The sequence below is a fragment of the Daucus carota genome, chromosome 3, assembly GCF_001625215.2.
Source record: "Daucus carota subsp. sativus chromosome 3, DH1 v3.0, whole genome shotgun sequence".
NCBI lineage: Eukaryota > Viridiplantae > Streptophyta > Magnoliopsida > Apiales > Apiaceae > Daucus > Daucus carota.
The window spans coordinates 63,851,531-63,871,774 of record NC_030383.2 but is presented as its reverse complement, the minus strand read 5'-3'; the positions used below and the strand labels follow the sequence as shown (position 1 = coordinate 63,871,774).

Sequence of the window (20,244 nt, the reverse complement as noted above, 5' to 3'; positions counted from 1 at the left end):
AAAAAAAAGGAAAAAACAATCTTACCATTTTCTCCCAGCAAAATCTTAACATGCCCAACCACAATCCCAAATATACCCCTACAAACACACCGCAATTACCTTCCTATCCCTATAAAAACCAACAAAAACAAATGGGCCACATCAAAAAGGCCCTCTTCTTCATCCTCACTGCATGTCCAGCCCATTACTCCCCTCAATCCTAGTGAGAGAAACAAAACTAAACAAAATCAAAATCTAGAGAGAGAAACTCCGCGAACGAGCAATACATACATACACACGCACTTTTACGCACACGAATTACCCACGTAAAGTCAATAATCACGTATCTATTTATTTAATTTTGTGTTTTATTGCGAGATTTCGGTGGAATTCGATGGTTTTTAGGGCTAATTTGGTGGTCTGAAAGCGGAGCAAAACCCTAGAAATTGTCGGGAGGCTTGGGAGGCTAATTGCTGCGTGAATTTGTGTAATTCAGGTATATTTATACAGAAGCCCTATGATTTCGAAGGCTGTGTAACCTAAAATGTTATTGAATTGTGGATTAGGGTTGTGTTGTGAATGAGTGTGTGATTGTTTGTTAATTGATCATGTTGTTGCATTATGTGTGAGTGTTTGGGTTCTTTGAAATACGCAAGTGATTGGAAGGGTGTGTTTATGGGGTTTTTTTTCGTGCTGTGCATTTCGAGTTTAGTGTGGTAAAGAGTTAGTTTGGTGTTTATGTGTTTAAATGCTGTGTTGTTCAGGAGTGTCGAGAATGTGGAGTTTAGAGTGTTTTAAGTGTGTCGATGGTACATGTGTATTTGCTATATCTGTGATAGTAGTTATGAATATTAACTTACAAGCATATTTAATATGGCATTTATAGTTCGTCTCATGCTGTTTGTCTCTTCTTCATCCGAACCCGCATAATAATATCGTCTGTTTGACTCGAACCATTTTAAAGTTACGGAACAAGGTGGTATATGATTTGCTCTCTTCTTATCCATCTCTATGTGTGCTCATGTGTCTTTCTTGACTCAACTTTGTGATGACATGTCATTGATACTGTTACGTTGGGATTATGATTGGGTAGTGGTGGTTATTCATTATTTTTGCTCTTTAAGTGCATTAAATGCAATTGTTATCCTGATTGAGAGTTTTATTCTCCTATTAGTATAAAATTGATTTTACTCTTAACTGCCTCATGTATCCTACTAGTTTTTACATACCAACAACCGTGAGGAACTACAGTTTTGTAATATTATAAATCAGGGTCCTTCATGTACACTTTGTGTGTGCTTATACCACTCCACCTTTACTTTGAAAATTGAATTTCTAGAAGGTTTGCCACTTTTGTACAATAGAGATTTGTTATGTTAATAGGTATTAAGCATCTTTATGACTTTGTCTATGTTACACATTTTCACACAAACTTCATTTTAGAATACAAACACCTAATATTAATTTGTGGTACAACTCGTAAGAAAATAAAAAGGGTAGCATATACCGCTAGTAATATCGCTGTGGTGCTTTACTAATTTAGTTGAACAGAAATTCATACATATACATGTGTTCATGTATATGTTTTTAGTATATGAAATTTGTGAGGCTAGGTTTAAAGGTACTGACAACATTATTAAGGTGTATTTAAAAGAATGCTTAAAATTATAATGATTGATAAAATGACTATCGAGTACATCTCTGTGTGTTGTGAAATTTCTACAAACGCACACACAATTGTTTGGATATGTCAGACAAAATTACTCGTAAATAGTTATTCATGTGCGTATGAAAGTTTCTTTGATATGTATATATGTATATATGCATGTGATGCCAACTTTAGTCCTTTTTTATGCGTTACCAAGTAATATTAATATTTTTTTTTCCGATGATATAGTCATTAATAGCGTACGTGCAAGCTTTTAAGTAAATTATTACCAAAATAAGTTGAAAGTATATTGTCTCTTTGTGTAGAAAGTAAAATTGACTTCAACCGAGTCATTATCCTAGTTTTAAAGTACTTATTTTGTTTGATTACTGATTTACTTTTGTGATTTGACTAGGCCTGGCAATTTGACACGTAACACGCTAACACGAAACGAAACGACACGAAAAAAATGGATATGGGTTTTGATTTTCGATACACGAAACACGAGAGTACACAAACACGAAATTACACGATAGATTTCGTGTCGGATATGGGTTTTCATTTGGGGTACACGAAATACACGAAAGTACACGAAATATTTGTAGATAATATTTATTATATATATGTTATGATATATTAAATATATAATTGTGTAAAAAGTATATATTTATATGTTTGTGTGGATATATATTGTAGATATATTAACACATTTATAGAGAATTGTATACAAGTATAAATATATCATTAACATTTAATAAAATTATAAAAGAAAATATATATTAAATCTATTTTTTGATTAAAAAATATATTAATATTATTATGCATAATATACACGAAAAGTACACGAAACGTTTCGGATCGGATATGGGTTTCAAATTAGGTACACGAAATTAATAACGGGCGGATACGGGTTTCACCTTCGAGTACACGAAACACGAAAATACACGAAACGAAACGATTGCCACCCCTAGATTTGACTTCAAAATCAATAATATCATCTCCGAAAGTAACTTCCAATATTGTTTCTCATGCTGTTTCTTTTATATTATTTACTTATATGTTATATATTGTTAACTAAACCATCTGAACAGATAATAACCTACATGTAAAAAATTTATATTAGTCGTTTGTATGAAAATAGTATTAAATAACTAGTGACTTTTGGAAGTAGGCCAAACAGGATACTTGGTGTTAATGAGAACCCAGTTTACTTCCTAATTATATGTTCAAGCATCAGATCAATACAAGTTTTTTATATTTGGAAGTGTCCACTAGCTATTAGTGTTAATGATCTTTGTTCAAGTGCTGTCGGTAATTAATAAAATTTCTTCAATTCTTCCCTCTTTATTTCGTTGTTTTGAGTGTAACTAAATATTACTGCCTATATAATGTGTTCCCTTTTCTTTTATGATATTACACCTCAATTTTGGGCTGAACTGGGGGTCTTACTCCCTCTTTTTATGGATGCAGTCGAGGTAAAGTTTGCTTCATGGTTTAGTTCGGTTACACATTTAAGTGATATAATTACTTACATAAAATGATTTCTGTATGTTATATATAGATCCTGTGTCCATTAGTTACATTTTCTTGTAATACTCTGATCCTAAGATATAAGAACTGCCACATATGATTTAGATCCATCAAGCCTTATATTTACATTATGTATTGTCCCTTGAAATAGTGACAATTGTTTTTATTATCATGTTGCTACTCAATGAGTGTTGCACTGCCTCCTTAATTTTACTCTTCTTAATTCTTCTTTAACTCTCACCCATCTTTTATTACAGGTACCATACAATCTTGAAAAGATGGGACTGCTTAAGATCTGTGATAGGAATGCGTAGATGTAGTCCAGAACTTCCTGGTTTAGTCTATGCTGCAATTGATTCTATGGGAGTTGTTAACCACAAGGGTGGTGTTAGTACAGATCTTTCTCCACAGCAAACTGTCATTGAGGAGACAAAAGTAGCACTGAGGTATTTTGACCTTTTCTTTTGTTACTTAGTATGGGAACTCTTACTTTACAAGGTAATATTAATTCTATTGTTTTTAATAGGAAGCATTATGTTTGTTACGAGGAAGCAAGAAGGCAATTGGAGTTTCTTGAACAAGTAAGCAGCATATACTAGTTTACCACCAAAATCTTGCTAAAAAGTATCAGATTACTATTTGCAAGAATTAACCTAGCAGATACCCCTTTCCTCTCGGTAATAAGAGATCAAGGGTTCGAAACCCTGTAATGGCAGTTTGCATGTATATTTAGACTTCTGTTACTGACCTTAACAAAAATATATCATTGTACTGTTATAAATGCAATTTTTGTTTTTTGCAGGGTGGAGATCCTCTGGACTTCAGACCTGGAAATGCTGCTTCACATAGTGTTCAGTCTACTTCCTTGACAGATCAACATCCTGAACAGTTCGTGATCAGGTATAACACTAAGTTCTGTCACATGAGGAATCTAAGGTTAATAGTGGTCACGTGGATCATTATACAAGGCAGAACATGATACAAAAGTATATATATGACTTTAGTCATGCTTAATCCACTTAGCTTGAGTAGACAAGGGGTTAATATTTAGTTCTACGACAGATTTATGACTAGTTTGCAAGTTCCCAGATATTTGGTTATCATACTCTGAAGCTTTTATTAGTTTACATCAGGTAATAAATTTGTACTTGATTTTGTATTGTCGCAAATTCTGTATTCGTAAAGTTATACCTTCAAAGTCACCTTAGAGGATGTTTTAATAAAGATAACAATAATAATGTTACAGAAGATGATATCATAATAAGAATCGTCTGTTATAGATTGCAAGCTTTGCATGTTGATACATGATGGAACATACTGTTATTGCAGTGAAGCAAAAGGTAGTTTTGCGTTGGCTGATTCACCGCCAGGAGATTCTGTTGAAAGCAGTGGTAGACCAGAAGCTCCTCCCACATATGAACCTAATAGCGCTGATAATCTTATGCTATTCGATGGGGAAAATAGTATTTTCAAAGGTGAAAGGAGCTTGTTGCGATCCAATAGGGATATTGTCTTTCCTTCTGAACAGTCTTCACAGTTGGATGGAAGTCGAAATGCCAAAGAATCAGGTGCTACTGTTGCATTTGGACTCCCAAAGAAAGCATATAGGCGACGGAACAGATCACGTCCAAGTCGTGATGGTGGTCGATCAAATTCTGTAGATGTAGTGCTGTCTTCTAGCGGTCATAACATGCTGCCTTCTCGTCATGTTTCTAGGGAGCTCAAAGTGTTGACAGCTGATACAGACAACCAGAAGGACAATGTAGTTTGTTCAAATTATAATTTGAAACCTACAAGCCCAAATCATAATAAATTTTCCAAAGCTGAGCCATCCAAGAATCATTTCGATATGGAAATAGGTGGTGGAGAGGCTATTCAATCATATATTGTCCAGAGTAAGGGAGATCCGTCCAATGCCCAGTCAGATCTAAATGCTTCCACTAATATGCATGACAAGAAACAAAATGATCTTTTAGAATCTGAAGCTCAGATAACCAATAAGAGAAAAGTTATTTCGAAACCAGCATCTTATGGGGAAAGTATACAAGCATCTTTAGGCGGTTCACGATGTGATCTATCTTCTGTTGGAGCAAAGGTCGAAGATACATGTAGCCTAACAGCTGAGATTGGTGGTGATAAAGGCCCACTGAATGAATTTCAAAATAAAAATGCAGTAATTAGCACAAAGAGTTTTGATTTGGGAACATGTGGCAATCAGTCTGTTTTTCAGCTAAATGGGAATGTCAATAGTGAAACTTGTACGAACTTAAAAAGTGTGGGTTCTAATGGTTGTACAAAGGAAGAAACTGTAGCTTCCGAGACACTGAACATGGAAGGTAATAAATTAGCTCAAGATGTTACTGAGACAAAACTTGATGATATGTATGCTATTGATTCTGACAATAATTTGTTACATGACCACCAAGAAAATGGTTCTTTGCTTAAAAGCGTGGAACCATTGGATGAAAAAGTATCCGGTTCACAGAGTGAAGCTAATGATCCTATTGCCATCGAGGGGAAGGAACAAGTGGGAAGTACTTCTTTAGAAGATGAGACAATTCCCAGCATTCTGTTGGATTCTAATCCCCAGCCTGGAAATGAAAATACTCATACTGAAATAGTTAATAGTTCAGTGAATATCTCTGTTCCTGAGAATCAGGATACTGAGTTCTTAACAAAAGATTCTGCAATATCTCCTGAGCAACAAACTTGTTCTGAAGACTTGAAACTGAAACTGAAGGCGCATGAAGACTCTATTTTAGAAGAAGCACGCGTTGTAGAGGTTATGACATTGAGCATTTATGTTTTTGATGATCTGTCTTTGTGTTGTCTAATTTTTTTTTTTTTGTAATTTGGTTACCAGGCTAAACGCAAGAGAATTGCTGAGTTATCTATTCATATGTTACGTCGGGAGAGTCGCCAAAAATCTCATTGGGATTTTGTCCTAGAGGAAATGGCATGGTTGGCTAACGATTTTGCACAGGTCTTGGCTTAATTTTGATAAGTCTCTCTGATTGTGTATCATTCTTTTGCGTATAGAATGTGGATTTGGCACTAGGGTTGCAAAATTATCTGTTTAAGCTTATCATCTTATCTGATATGTGGTTCTTCCCTATTAATTTTTTGTAGGAGCGCCTTTGGAAGATAAGTGCTGCTGCTCAAATAGGTCGTCAAGCTACTTCTGCTGCTCGATTAAAATTTGGAGGACAAGATATTCATGTGAGACAAAAACAAGTTGCTTGTTGCTTGGCAAAAGCTGTTAAGGATTTCTGGTGTTTGGTTGAGGTAAAGATATGGCTCGCAGCTTCTTGGTTCGGTTAAAACATTATGTTTTACAATTGAGTAAAAACTAAAAACTCAATTTTCTTGTTAGTCTTACTGGTGTTGGTTATTTTCCATAATATCAATTGTATATCCTTCCTTGTAAATGTGTTTTGCCTTGTTTGTCTTTTGTATGTATATTTTAGGTGTAGAGTGCATGAACTAAAATTTAAACAAACAAAAGAAGACAATTAAGATAATTTTTAATCCTCAACAAATTAAATATACTAGCCTATATAGCCTATGCATGCACTGGTATCTTCCAAATTAGATTATTTTCTTACTTTTTAAATATTTTTTTTTTGGATTTATATTTGTCTTTGTTTTAACAACTAAAATTTAAGTTTTATGTAATAGCAGTGGGATTATCATTATATTGTTAAATTGTATTAATGAGTTACTTGTAATTCTGTTTAACTTTTTCTTATTAGCTTTATCGGATCAGATGATGACCAAAGACCATACTTTGGGTTTGTAGAAGAATTGGACAGCATAAACATTAATTACCTAATTCTGCTGCTTGCCCAAAGTATGCCTTTATGTATGGTATTTCGGGGTGTACAACCATGCATCAATTCATCTAATTTGAAAATATCTAGAAACTTTGTACGTAAGTTTGACCTCTGGTCTTGTATGTACCACTTGCTCAGATGTTTGTTCTCTATGTGTGGGATTTGCTAAGATCTTTATGCGGTGTCTTTCCCATGTACCTTTGGCTGCTGCGTTGACTCTGAACTGTTTTTTTTGGGGTTATGGTTATGTAGTTATATGCAGGATTACTATTAATGCATTTTACTATCCATGGTGATTGTGACAGGAGGAGGGCAAAAAGCAGGAGCTGCAAAACCCTGTCAAAGATTATGGGCACACAGTCCAGGGATATGCATTGAGATTCCTTAACTGTAATAACTCACCTGATCGCTTTGTCGAATCCAAAGTGGCTACAAGGCCTGATAGCATATCCAGTTTGCAAAATATGGACATGTCATGGAAGGATGACTTAACAGAAGTATGGACACACATTAAATGATAGTTTGTCTTTTCATTGCTTGAGTTCAAATATTTTTAATTGCCGTTATAATCAATGTTATCGGTATTGTTATTATTATGGTTGAAGTTATATTCCATTGTCATTGTTATTGTTATAATTCAGGAGCTCACCCGTTAAATTATCTAAGTGGTCTCTAGTTTTGTTTTATCATAAATCTAATTTATTTTTTCTGCAGGAAAGCCTCTTCTATTCAGTTCCTGCTGGTGCAATGGAAATCTACAGGAATTCTATTGAAGCACACATACTGCAGCTGGAGGTAAACATAGTTCTAACAACTAACACATCTTATTGGTTAATTGGAGAGTTGCCATCTCATCTCCTTCACAAGCTTCCTGTTAATACCTACGTAGGAAATATATGAAAGAAAAAGAAGTTTACGTCGTTCCGCAATATGCTAACATTGTCCGTATTGATAGGTTTTAATATAACAAATTCTTTGCCACTTTTTGTCTTTTTGGTTAAATATTACCATGATACATATGGAGCATAATCCCCCTCAGACATTATTATTATCACTTACGCACACGGACTAAAACGAAAAGATTCTTGAGTTGAATGTCTGACCACTCTTAGTAGAATGATTTAGAGATTCTTGTAATGTAACATAGACAACATGAGCAATTCTGAGGACTATAGTAAAGTAGGAGTATATATTACCTTTAATTTTGCAGTCAGATCTATTACCTACTCTTATCTTTATATTCACCTCATATAGGACAAGGTTGTTGCTGCAATTTCTCTTTGTAAATTCATATATATATATATATAGCCTTTTCTTACTGTCTTTATATAGATATCATCCCTCCCTCCCTCCCTCCCTCCCTCCCAGAAGAAGTGGAGACTGGTTCTTTTTGAAGAGTGTTTTATTTTTCATTTTTCTACTTCTGGTTGATTGCCTACTTTTCCATGTAAAGCTTTAGTAGTTTTTTGCAAATTATCCTTTCAAATGTGAATATATGATCTGGACACTGAAAGGAGCAGGCTAGACAAAGATCCTCACTCTTTACTGAACATTACTACTGTATCTACAATGTGTACTGTACCATTTTTATCTTCATGTTATGCAAGGGCTTCATGAACTAAAATCATCTTGAGCAGTTACTAAATTAGTAATGACACTTTTAAGTTGAACTTGGTATATTCAACACATTTATTGTTTTTTAATCAATGTCCTTAGAAAACTGGCATTTCCATCCCTGAAGAAGTGGAGACATCTGGTTATGATGCTTTAGCAGGTAACGTGACACAACTAATGTTGATTTATTGTCGCTTTGAAGTCCTTTATGCATTCTTATAAGTTGGTAAATTTTATAGAGTATGGTTCTCGTGAGAATGCATTTGAAGAGGATGAAGGAGAGACAAACACATATTATTTGCCTGGGGCTTTTGGGAACAGCAAGCCATCTAAACTGTTGCAGAGAAAAAAGAAACATTTGATGAAAGAATTGGCAGCAAGACCTTACGAAATGGGATCTGATTTACCATTTGTGCAATCTGTCGAAAATAAAGCTGGCAATCATCATTCTGTTTTGATAGGAAAAAGGGCCTCCAACGCACCTAATGCTTCAATTCCAACAAAGCGTATGCGCACTGCATCCCGGCAAAGAGTTCCAAGTCCTTTTAACGCAGGAACTCATGGCTGTCTTCAGGCACCAAGCAAGGGTGATGCATCTAGTGGTGATACGAACTCTTTTCATGATGAACAGAATAATTTGCAGGGTGGGTCTGATGTTCCACATAATATGGAGGTTGAGTCTGTACGTAACATGGACCGGCAACTACCCGTCGACTCCTCGGAAGTATTACATAAACCTAAAAAGAAAAAGAAGGCAAAGAATTTGGTATAGTTTAGTTCTGAACAATTACTGGGGAAATCTCCCCCACCCCCCACACACTTTGACCCAAATAGTCATTTCAGTTTTTGTTTTATATTTCTTATTATCCAAGGAATATTATGTGTTTCAGGGTTCGACTTATGAGTACAATTGGCGATCTGATTCCAGTTTTCATAATGAGCAGGTAACATTAATTTATGCACCAATTAGGATGATTAGATCTAGCCTCTTGTATTAACTTTGTTTGATCCAGCTGTTTCTATGCTTCAATAATTAATTGTTGGCATCTACTTGAACTTCAGAGCTTTAAGAGTCTAATCTTCAATATGTTAATCATGGTATCCTTGCCCTCTTATAAAGTCTTGGTGGTCATTAGGTCCCATTCCCACAACCCAATGCATACCTGATCTAACAACCCATCACAAACGAGTCCAAAAGAGCTATAACAACTTTGGTATACGTTAGTTTTTAACTTGTCCTTGTAAGGGCCTGACTGTATTTATGTGAGAAGTTATAAACAACCTTTATTATTGGGTTGACATTCTCGTTGAGTCCACAAACAATCTTACGGAAGACGAGCAGTGTTGATGCACTTCCAGCCGGTGCTCCAATACCATTGATAACATCAAGCCCCCAAAACCCAATGCATACCCGATCCAACATAACAAGTCAGTTTAAAGAGTCCAAAAGGGCTAGCAACTTCGGTACACATTATTTATACATTATTTATTGATTTGTCCTTATAAAGGCCCGATAATCGCTAATTCTTTTCGATTTAGGATGTTACATCAACCCTTTGACTTCAGCCTTTGATAAATTTCTATGATAAATTATTTTGCTTTGGATGGTGGTGTGTATTTGATGTTCCTAGTAATTACTTTGGTTGATTGGAGTTTTATCTGAAGCACTAATTTACATGCAAGGGGTTTTCTTGTCTTTGGAAGTTTGGAACCATTTTATGTTATGTTGGGGGAGATTTCTTTGATTTGGAGCGAGGATTTGAAAATAGTTATTATCCATTTTATATTATTATTTTAGAACAAATTTAAATGTAATTTATCATAGAAATTTCATTAAATTAGACAAGTAGATTATTAGAAATATTCTAAGATTATTATTTAATTAGGAATTTAGATATATTGTACCAGTGATCAATTAGGACTCTAGATAATTAGTAGGTTTCGTGTCTTATCACTCAAGTTAGGGTTTTGGCCTGCTACATATGTAATCTTTATTATTTCTAGACTTCCAAGACTATCGGAATTGAGATTATGCTCTCGTCATGGGTTATCCATTTTGCCTCGAGTCTTCTCAATAGTTGAAAATTCATGGCTCTTCTGCGATTGAGTCACCCCAGGGCTCATGTGTTGGGTTTATAGTAATGTCTAGGGTCATAAGACCAAGTAAAAATTACTCCCTCCGTCCCACTCATTTCTATACAGTTTCGTTTTAGGGATGTTCCCAAAATGGCAACTTTTTACAATAGAAAACACTATTACACCCACTACTTTCTTCCACTATCTCCATTCTATAATAATAAAAACACTATTACACCCACTACTTTCCTCCACTATCTCAAATCTATTATTAAAAATAAGTGGGTCCACCACTTTACCCACTTTCCATCTAACTTCACTCATTTTTTACACTTTTTCTTCGTCTCCGTGTCCAATTCACAATGTATATTATTCACTGGTATGAAGGTAGGGCTGGCAATTTCAGACATGACCCGATGACCTGACACGAATTCGACCCGCAAAATACGAATTCGGGTCAAGGTATTTCGGGTTGACCCAAAATTGACCCGAAAAAATCGGGTCAATTTCGGGTCGGGTTCGGGTAACCCAAAATCCACCCGCATTATAAATATTATACAGTAGAAACTCTTTAAATTAGTACTCGGTAAATTAATTAACTCTCTAAAATAATAAATTTGTCTGGTCCCGACTTGGGCCAATGTAAAAAATTGAAAAATTCGATAAAATAATAAGATAATAATTTTTGGGGAGATCCCTTTATAATTTTCGGTCCCAAGAAAATCATAAATTAATAATTCTTAGAAACTTGCTTAAAAATACTATATGCTGAACACATTTATTCCTCTTGTTTACACTTATTGTACAGTAGTTCAAAATTCATTATTGATTTCCAATACATATGAACAAGGTAATTACTAATTTACGTTGAGTCTCAAGGTTGGCAACAATGTAATTTTAAGAGGCATAGACTAATTTCTCATTTTGTTTGATATGTACAGTATAATCGGTTAAAAACTCTTTAAATTAATAATTATTAATTTATCGATAAATTAATAACTCTCTAAATTAATAAATTTTTCCGGTCCCGACGTTATTAATTTATCGATAAATTAATAATTATTAATTTAAAGAGTTTTTAACCGATTATACTGTACATATCAAACAAAATGAGAAATTAGTCTATGCCTCTTAAAATTACATTGTTGCCAACCTTGAGACTCAACGTAAATTAGTAATTACCGTGTTCATATGTATTGGAAATCAATAATAAATTTTGAACTACTGTACAATAAGTGTAAACAAGAGGAATAAATGTGTTCATCATATAGTATTTTTAAGCAACTTTCTAAGAATTATTAATTTATGATTTTCTTGGGACCGAAAATTATAAAGGGATCTCCCGAAAAATTATTATCTTATTATTTTATCGAATTTTTCAATTTTTTACATTGGCCCAAGTCTGGACCAGACAAATTTATTATTTTAGAGAGTTTATTAATTTACCGAGTATTAATTTAAAGAGTTTCTACTGTACTTAAGTTACAAAACCTAAAGTAGCAGACTAGCAGTTACTCGGTCACTTTCTTTTCTTTTGGTATGCTAAGCCACCGCCTCAAGCATCATATCTCTCGCCTCTTTCTTTCCGCCTCTGATTCAAAAACCCTAAATCAAATCTCTAACATTTGCTTTAGATTAGGTCTCAGCTATTTCGATTCACTTTTTTAGTTTTGAAATTGGTAAGTAATAGATCTCAAGTCTCAAGTGGATTCGAGTTTTTACTTTTCCTTGTTATACATATATCAATTTGACTATCTAGTGCTATTTATGGGATTTTGCGGAGCTATTTATGCTTGTTGTTTGATTCTTTTAAATCTGTTATTTCTATCCTCTGAAAACTCAATGCCCTGCAGTGATGTTTGTAATTCTGTAATCGTCCCTGATGTGAATGGAGATGGATGTCCTAAGTAACCTACAGTGATATTTTATTCCCATCTTGGATCTATGTTCCGGTTTTCTCATCTTTGGCCAATAGAGTTTTCTCTTTCTTATTCTTTCACACGTTTTGTGTAAATCATTGTGGATCAACTTAATATATTTCGACCCTGTTCTATATCTTATCCAATTTATCATTTCAATCGGTCATTTCTGTATCATAAATCATAACCTTATTTTCTGTCTCTCAAACAAGTTGCTTCTATGAAGTTAATTGAGGAGAAAGAATTTGCCATGTTAGAAGATTATGATTGAACAAGCAAATGGGCTAGAGGCAATCTAGAGGATTCACCTAATTCAGCATCTATCGAATTATTAAATTCTATAGTTGATAGTTGGAAAACGCTCACTTATTTAATTCGTTCCTCTTTCTGGTTATACATAATTATATTTCTATATTTCCGATGGATTTTATTTGTTTCCTTCATATGCTAGTTATATAAATTCCAAACTTTTGGTGATCTGTAATTGCTTTCCTCTCCTCTGATCTACTTGGTAATGCTATCCATTTGTTCTGGATTCTGGGATTAAGAAGCCAAATCCCATGGTCTGATTGTTTGAGAACTGAAGTCTTGCTACAGAGATGATAATGTTTCTAGTGCACGTCTAGATGGGGCAATGAGTAATTAATGATCTTATTATTAGTTGTCTTTATTTGTATATCTTGGCAGCAAAATAGTCTTTAGTCTGTAAGCCCGCATGTTTAATTTCTAGCTGGAACACTGGCATAATCCATAGATCCTTTAACATCTATATGTGTATTGATAGCTCATTTTGGCTTCATACGACAACACATACAAGACAACATCAATAAATTTTTTAATGTTGCAAGTACAGACTTGCTTTTTCAATAGAATATTCCCCATAATTTGATACCTGTTTTATATGGTAGTTCCCTGTAAACTGTCCTAGTGTTGCATTACCCTGTCTGATGCACATAGTCTGTGACAATGAACTGTACTAGCATGTGGATGATGCATATATTAAGTTTAATATATTAATAGAACTTATTTCTCCATTGTGGTGCAGAGAGATAATTATAAAAGGAGATCGGAGAGCCATCATTTTGAGTCAAATGGAAACAGTGGTACATCTGATTTACTCTTTATGATGCCTTACTTTATGGATTATCAGTTCTATTTTCTTCCCCTCCCTAAGACAGCTTGTGTTAATGAAGGTTTATATGGTCAACATGTTGGGAAAAAACCTAAGCTAATTAAACAGCCACTGGATAATTCATTTGACAACGTGAATTGCTCGATCTCTTCCCCAGTGGCTTCCCAAATGAGCAACATCTCCAACCCCACTAAGTTTATCAAAATGCTTGGTGGACGAGATCGGGGCAGGAAAACAAAAGGGCTCAAGGTAATTTGTCGAGCCAATTCTTTCTTTCCTCTAAATTTACTTTACTTGAGTGGCATATTGTAAAAAAGTTAAATTAGTTGCAGTCAGCATCTGGACAGCCGGGTTCAGGAACTTCATGGTCACTGTTTGAGGACCAGGTCCGTTGTTTTTTCTTTTTTCCCCATGGTGCTGGATTAGTTTGTCATTAGTGCAACTCTTAAAGTTTATGCATCAACTTGATTTGACCAACTTAATATAATTTGCTTTGATTTATCTAGGCTCTTGTTGTTCTTGTTCATGATATGGGTCCGAACTGGGATCTCGTCAGTGATGCTTTCAATAGCACTCTGAAATTTAAGGTATACATTCGTATTATGTGTTTTTTTAATTCCCTGACATGTTTTTGGTAAAGTTCAACTAATATAAATATACACCTTTACCTGGCAGCAAAAGCACCCTGGGCTGAGCTTTGACCGGGCCTTGAAAAGACAAGGCTTTGGTTAAAGCCCGGCCCTGGCTTTGACTTTGACCAGGCCGGGCTTTCAAGTAATAGTTGAGCCTTTCTAGGCCCTCGAGGCGGGGCATAAAAATAATATTATGACAATTTGGTTTTATCCGGGCACGGCTTTACCGGGCTTTTAAGAAAGCTGGGCAAAGCCCGGTTTTTTACTTGGCTAGGCTTCACCCAACAATACAGGCCCCCATTTGGCCTCTTATCACCAAGAGTAAGAAGAGTATCCACTAGGTGCCTTGCAGATTATTTTCCACTATCTGTTTTGTAAAGATGAATGATAAAGATGGATTTTAGAAAAGCTAATAGATAAAGAGTAGACAGAAAATGGAGTTTTGAGATCTTAGAGGAGATAATAAGGTAAAAGCCTTGGAAACCATCACATAAATGTCGAATAATCTATATTATTCCTGGAATGGTCTCATGTGAGGAACTACAACCATGACTAACTAATTGAACTCAGTTTGAAGAATTGATTCTCTACTTCAAGTGAATGATAACTACTTATTTAATTATTCTAGCTCTGGTTTATTATTACTTAAATTGTGATCAAGCTAGTATATACTTAGTAACTGAGTAGGATTAATCATATATATATAGGGCCGCGCTAAAGAGATAACCCATTTTTAAAATGGAACCATAGAACCACTAAGGTTTTGCTACAGAATCCTAAATTTTAAATAAATTTTCAGGATCTAATCCATATATATGTTTTTTTGCATTGTTATGTTTGTTTAAAAATAATTTCAAAATACAATATATAAACACGACATTTTTTGCATGTGCAGTTCTGCTGCAGAGCTCTTATTAATTCTAGAAATAACGCTAATGGTTCTAAGGGTTCTTAGGCTAAGGGTTTTAAGCGGAACATGACCCATATGCCCCCCCCCCCCCCCCCCCCCCCCACACACACACACACTAAAAGATAGCTTACTAAAGAAGCCGCTGCTGTAATCATTATCAAAGAGCGTCATTTTTAAGTTAAATTGTATATCAATGGTGCTAGTAAATGGTTCTTTATTGAAGCATATTACAAATAAGAGATACATAGATATCTTCTCTGTCCATTATATACAAATTTTGTTGGGAAATTGAGTTGATTATTTTCGTGTTCAGTGCATATTCCGCAAGCCTAAAGAATGCAAGGAGCGTCATAAAGTTTTAATGGATAGCCCTGCTGGTGAGGGCGCAGATAGTGCTGACGATTCAGGGTCATCTCAACCGTATCGGTCTACGTTACCTGGCATTCCGAAGGCAATTTTTTCCCAATAACAATTTTGCTAGTTTTTTGTAATCATACTTTCATGCTGATCCCTGAAAAGAAACTCACTAGATTCTTATAATTATACTTGCATTTTGAAGAATAACTGATAATTGTGTGTGATATACAGGGTAGTGCGAGACAGTTGTTTCAACGTTTGCAGGGGCCAATGGAAGAGGATACAATCAAATCACATTTAGAAAAAATTATAGCCGTTGGAAAGAAACAGCATCATAAGAGGGCACAGGTGGGCTCATTTCTAGCAAAGTAATTTAGCATTATAGTACTTTTCCTTAGCTTTTGTTAAATTTTGTGCTTGAAATTAAATTGAAAATGTAAAATACAAGACTTGTCCTCTGACTATATTTAATATGTAGACATTAAATATTTTTGGCCAGGTTCTCAAGATATTGTGCCATCTTTTTCATTTTATGTTTAAGTATAAAAGACTTGTCCTCTGACAGCATTTTGCTTTTTAAGACATAGGAAAAGACTGTATAATAAAAATATGTTTCTTAAGATGTCATTTAGGGCGTGAATTTTCTAATTAATTACTGTAAGCTTCTTGAAAAAGTAGATATAAAATTGTTTGCTGCTGCCCGACTTATTCTGTTGATTTTTTTTTTATCAATTGCCTCTTCTGTTTGTCTTGAGTTTTCTTTATATGATCTTAGGATCCAAGACCCCTCCAGCAGCCTCACAATTCTCATACATTTGCACTCTCTCAAGTCTGCCCAAATAACTTGAATGGAGGGCCTACCCTTACGTAAGTCTTTGTTCTGTCATTCGTATCATTTGGTGTTTATATATTAGTTTACTCTTTCATGTTTCTATCTTGCTGTTATATACATATAATATATTCTGATAACCTCTCACTTAAATTTGATTAAAGGCCCCTTGATCTTTGTGATGCAACTGTATCTAGTCCAGATGTTCTTTCCCTTGGCTATCAAAGCCCCCAAAGTAGTGGGATACCAAATTCAAATCAGGGCAGTATTGCACCAATGCATCCTGCTTCTGGTGCCAATCTTTCGGCACAAGCATTCGCTGGTGCTGTTCCTGGCAGTAATCTTTCGTCGGCTTCTAGTCAAATCAGTAATTCTGTCAGGTAGGATACATATCTAATCGTCCTGTTATATATTTTTTAAATTTGTCATATTTTGTGAATAGTTCTTTGTATTCTGCTTTAGGGATGTTAGATCTGGCATCCCAAGATCTGCATCTTTATCAACTGATGAACAGCAAAGACTACAGCAGTACAGCCAAATGGTGCCTGGTAGAAACTTCCAACAGTCCAATATTCCTGTTTCTGGAGTTCATTCAGGAACTGATCGAGGTGTTCGCATGTTAACTAGTGGAAATGGTGTGGGAATTCCTAGTGGACTGCATAGAAGCATACCTGTGCCAAGAGCAGGACTCCAAGGTATTGCCTCGTCATCCATGGTTGGTCCTGGTAGCATGCTTTCCTCTGGTATGATGGGAATGCCTAACCCTGTTAACATTCACTCTGGTCCTGCTGCTGCTCAAGGAAACTCCATGATGAGACCTCGTGATCCTATGCATATGATGCGGGTGAGTTTATCTAGTGTTTTCTTGGTTCTGTGTATTACTAGATAATTATATTTGTAAAGTGCTTATTATACAAGGATGATAGGCCAACACTTTGAATTATGAAATTGGGTCTTGAGCAAGTAGGTCAATTGGTCACTTCTCACATAATAAGGGTACTCTATGCATAAAAAGGATACTTTATGGAACAATACTTTTGTTTTTTGATCAAGCTTCCTCCCTACACCTCTTAAATCCACTATAAGAAATAGGCCAAATGGTGAATGCACTGCCCTCAAAATTCTCCAAAACATACAAGCCAGGTAATAATTAAATTCAAGCGCTTGTCAGGTCAGTGTATGGTAACCAATTGAGAAGTTGCAAAGTATATAGGACATTCATTGAGAAGTGGTTTTAGGTGGAGGCACCGATAAAGGGTTATATGTTGAGTTTAGTCAGACACGTAGAATAAAAAATAGCAAGAACACAATGAACTTGGTTTGAATTTATTGGGACAAATGAACAACAGGTATCATTGGGAAATGTTTTAAATAGGTGATATGGCAGCAATTGATTATGTAATGAACTTTTCTCTGTTGTGAATAGTTTGTAAATTTTAATTCTTTTGTAAGTTGCCAATCATGTATTAGACCTGTTTCTGGATAACTGTGGTTTGCTGGTTGTGCACTCTGTCTTCTGTTCATCTATTATCTTATAGCTATGCAACAACAAAAACAAATCTCGACCTTTAATCTCAATGAAGAAAATGTTTTTTTTTTTTTTTTTTTTTGCTATTTTAGCCCACTCAGAATGTGGAACATCAAAGACAGATGATGATTCCCGAGCTACAGATGCAGGTTGCACTAGGAAATAGCCAAGGAATCCCTCCATTTGGTGGATTAAGTTCCTCCTTTCCTAACCAGACAACTGCCCCCTCTGTTCCGTCATACCCACTCAACCAGCAGCTGCATCCAATTTCAACCCAGCAGTCCCACATGCTCACTAATTCTCATCATCCGCATCTTCAAGGACCAAACCTTGCAAACAATACTCAGCATCAAGCCTATGCCATTCGTGTAGCTAAAGAGAAGCAGCGTGTATTGCAGCAACATCAGCAGCAACAATTTGCACCATCCAATTCTTTGATGCCACATGTTCCAGGACAACCTCAGCAAGTTTCATCTCCACAAAATGGTTCCCCGTCACAAAGTACTCCGCAGGTATCAATGTCACCATTGACAGTGTCATCCTCAATGAGTTCAATGTCTTCGAATCCGAAGAAGCATCACATTCCAACACATATTGTTGTGCGGAATCCACAAGGTGGTGGCAGTGGTTCAATCAACCAGGCAAGCAAGCAGCGGCAGCGGCAACCTCAGCAACAGCAAGTCCAACAATCTGGTAGGCATCACCCCCAGCAGCGGCATCTGTCACAGTCGCAAAATCAGGCTAAAATTACAAAAGGTGTAGGGAGAGGGAACCTGATGCATGAGAATCTTCTGACAGATAACACTGTTCTGAATGGCCCGTCAACTACTCCTGGGAGCCATATTGCAGAGAAAGGAGAGGAGAATGTGCAGGTGATCCAAGGGGAAGAATTGTATTCCGGGTCAGGATTAAATTCTGTTCAGCCTCAGAAGCAGTCAGCACCATCCCATTTTTCTCCTCAACCTCAGGCCCAGCAAAAGCAAAACCAACAAACTCGTGCACATTCTGAAAATAGCCATCAAAATCATGTTCCATCAGTCGTAGCTGGTCCAACATCTAATTCTAGTCAGGCTGTTCCATCAAACCAGCAGCAGCATAAATTGTCGCAGCCATTCTCGAAGATTGTAAATCAAACTCAGTCTCCTGTTCAGATATTGCTTCATCAGAACCGGCAAGTTAACCATGACCATGCCAACAAACTTCAAGCTAGAGATGTTCATATTAGCTTAGAGCCTGCTTCGACTGTTCTGCGGAAGGCATCAGAACATGTTTCTGATTCCTGTAGTTCTAATCCTGTGACAGCAATTGGTTCTGCTGACTCTCCACCTTTGACTAATCCTCCTATTGAGCCCCTTGACCAGCATGGTCAAGGAACAGAAAAAATCCAATCTTTAGTGAGCTTGCCTCATGTTGCTCATGATGGTGATGTACAGTGGTCGGAAGAGCCCTCACAGCTGCAACCGCCGCCTCCATTGGAGCAGCAACCGGAGGAATTAAAACAACAATCAGAAGAACAATCACTAATTCTACAAGGAGGGGGTAGTAGTTCTTAGCCCTCCACAACTCTGTCAAATTGAAGAATTTTGGCAGATTGAGCAAATCCTAGGAACTCTGATCTTTCTGTAGTCGCTTCAGCATGCCTTTGTTGCAACAACATGTAGGTCTGCTCCATATTACAAATAGTAGTTACATTGCGATTACTATGATACCTGCTGTCAGCAATGATAGTTGCATTGTGGAACAGCATTACTAACAGTATCGGTGATTTGTGGCTTTGTGCAGATGAAGCTCATAGTTTCATCATGGCAATACAAGTGGCAGGGGTTGATTATTGTTATATCCACAGCTCGAATAGACTCGATTGAAATGATAGGGTAGGGTTAGTTTCGGGGACAATGTACATTACCATTACTTTAGGATTCAGGGAAGATAGGGACTAATATAGATGCACCTCCTGTACAGGGTTTTCACCCCTTTGGGATAGTTTATAATATCTTCACCCTCCCATGCTCATATAAGCTCGTATATGGAGAGGTTCTTAATTTTTGGCCCATAGATCAACCCCATGTATAATGCCATTTTGTATTTAGAAATTAGTGATCATTGTTATGGCTGAAGCCTAATGAAATTTTTGTGAATACTAGTTTTGAATTTCAAAACCAGCCAATCAAATGTCCTAGGTTATCGTAACACAGCAATGTACCCTATCAGTAACTTAAAAGCTTTAGTCTGATTTCCCGATTTATCTTTTCCATGC

General features: G+C 35.9%; 1 protein-coding gene across 6 annotated transcripts; it reads left to right on the top strand.

Moving 5' to 3' along the window:
* Positions 1-144: 144 nt before the first annotated feature.
* On the top strand, positions 145-20,130 carry LOC108214141 (chromatin modification-related protein EAF1 B). Of its 6 annotated transcripts, XM_064090285.1 has the most exons (24): positions 145-475; positions 3,415-3,603; positions 3,684-3,738; positions 3,960-4,057; positions 4,487-5,493; positions 5,584-5,939; positions 6,021-6,140; positions 6,287-6,442; positions 7,296-7,487; positions 7,705-7,785; positions 8,707-8,764; positions 8,844-9,370; positions 9,495-9,548; positions 13,645-13,702; positions 13,793-13,980; positions 14,058-14,117; positions 14,238-14,318; positions 15,587-15,724; positions 15,862-15,978; positions 16,406-16,497; positions 16,624-16,839; positions 16,922-17,303; positions 18,080-19,644; positions 19,770-20,130. In XM_064090285.1, the coding sequence occupies exons 2-23, from the start codon at positions 3,464-3,466 to the stop codon at positions 19,538-19,540; spliced, it is 5,637 nt and encodes a 1,878-aa protein (XP_063946355.1). In that variant the 5' UTR covers positions 145-475; positions 3,415-3,463; the 3' UTR covers positions 19,541-19,644; positions 19,770-20,130. The 6 variants fall into 6 exon arrangements, with proteins under 6 accessions (XP_063946355.1, XP_063946356.1, XP_063946354.1 ...); XM_064090286.1 differs by having other exon boundaries at positions 4,487-5,939; positions 14,064-14,117; positions 18,131-19,644; XM_064090284.1 differs by having other exon boundaries at positions 4,487-5,939; positions 18,131-19,644.
* The last annotated feature ends 114 nt before the right edge of the window (positions 20,131-20,244 follow it).

Bases quoted from the DNA above. Each gene is read 5' to 3' on its own strand.
- LOC108214141 (XM_064090282.1), top strand. From the start codon at position 3,464: ATGCGTAGATGTAGTCCAGAACTTCCTGGTTTAGTCTATGCTGCAATT. The intron at 6,141-6,286 runs GTCTTGGCTTAA...AATTTTTTGTAG, and splicing joins TGGCTAACGATTTTGCACAG to GAGCGCCTTTGGAAGATAAG. The intron at 15,979-16,405 runs GTGGGCTCATTT...ATATGATCTTAG, and splicing joins AGCATCATAAGAGGGCACAG to GATCCAAGACCCCTCCAGCA.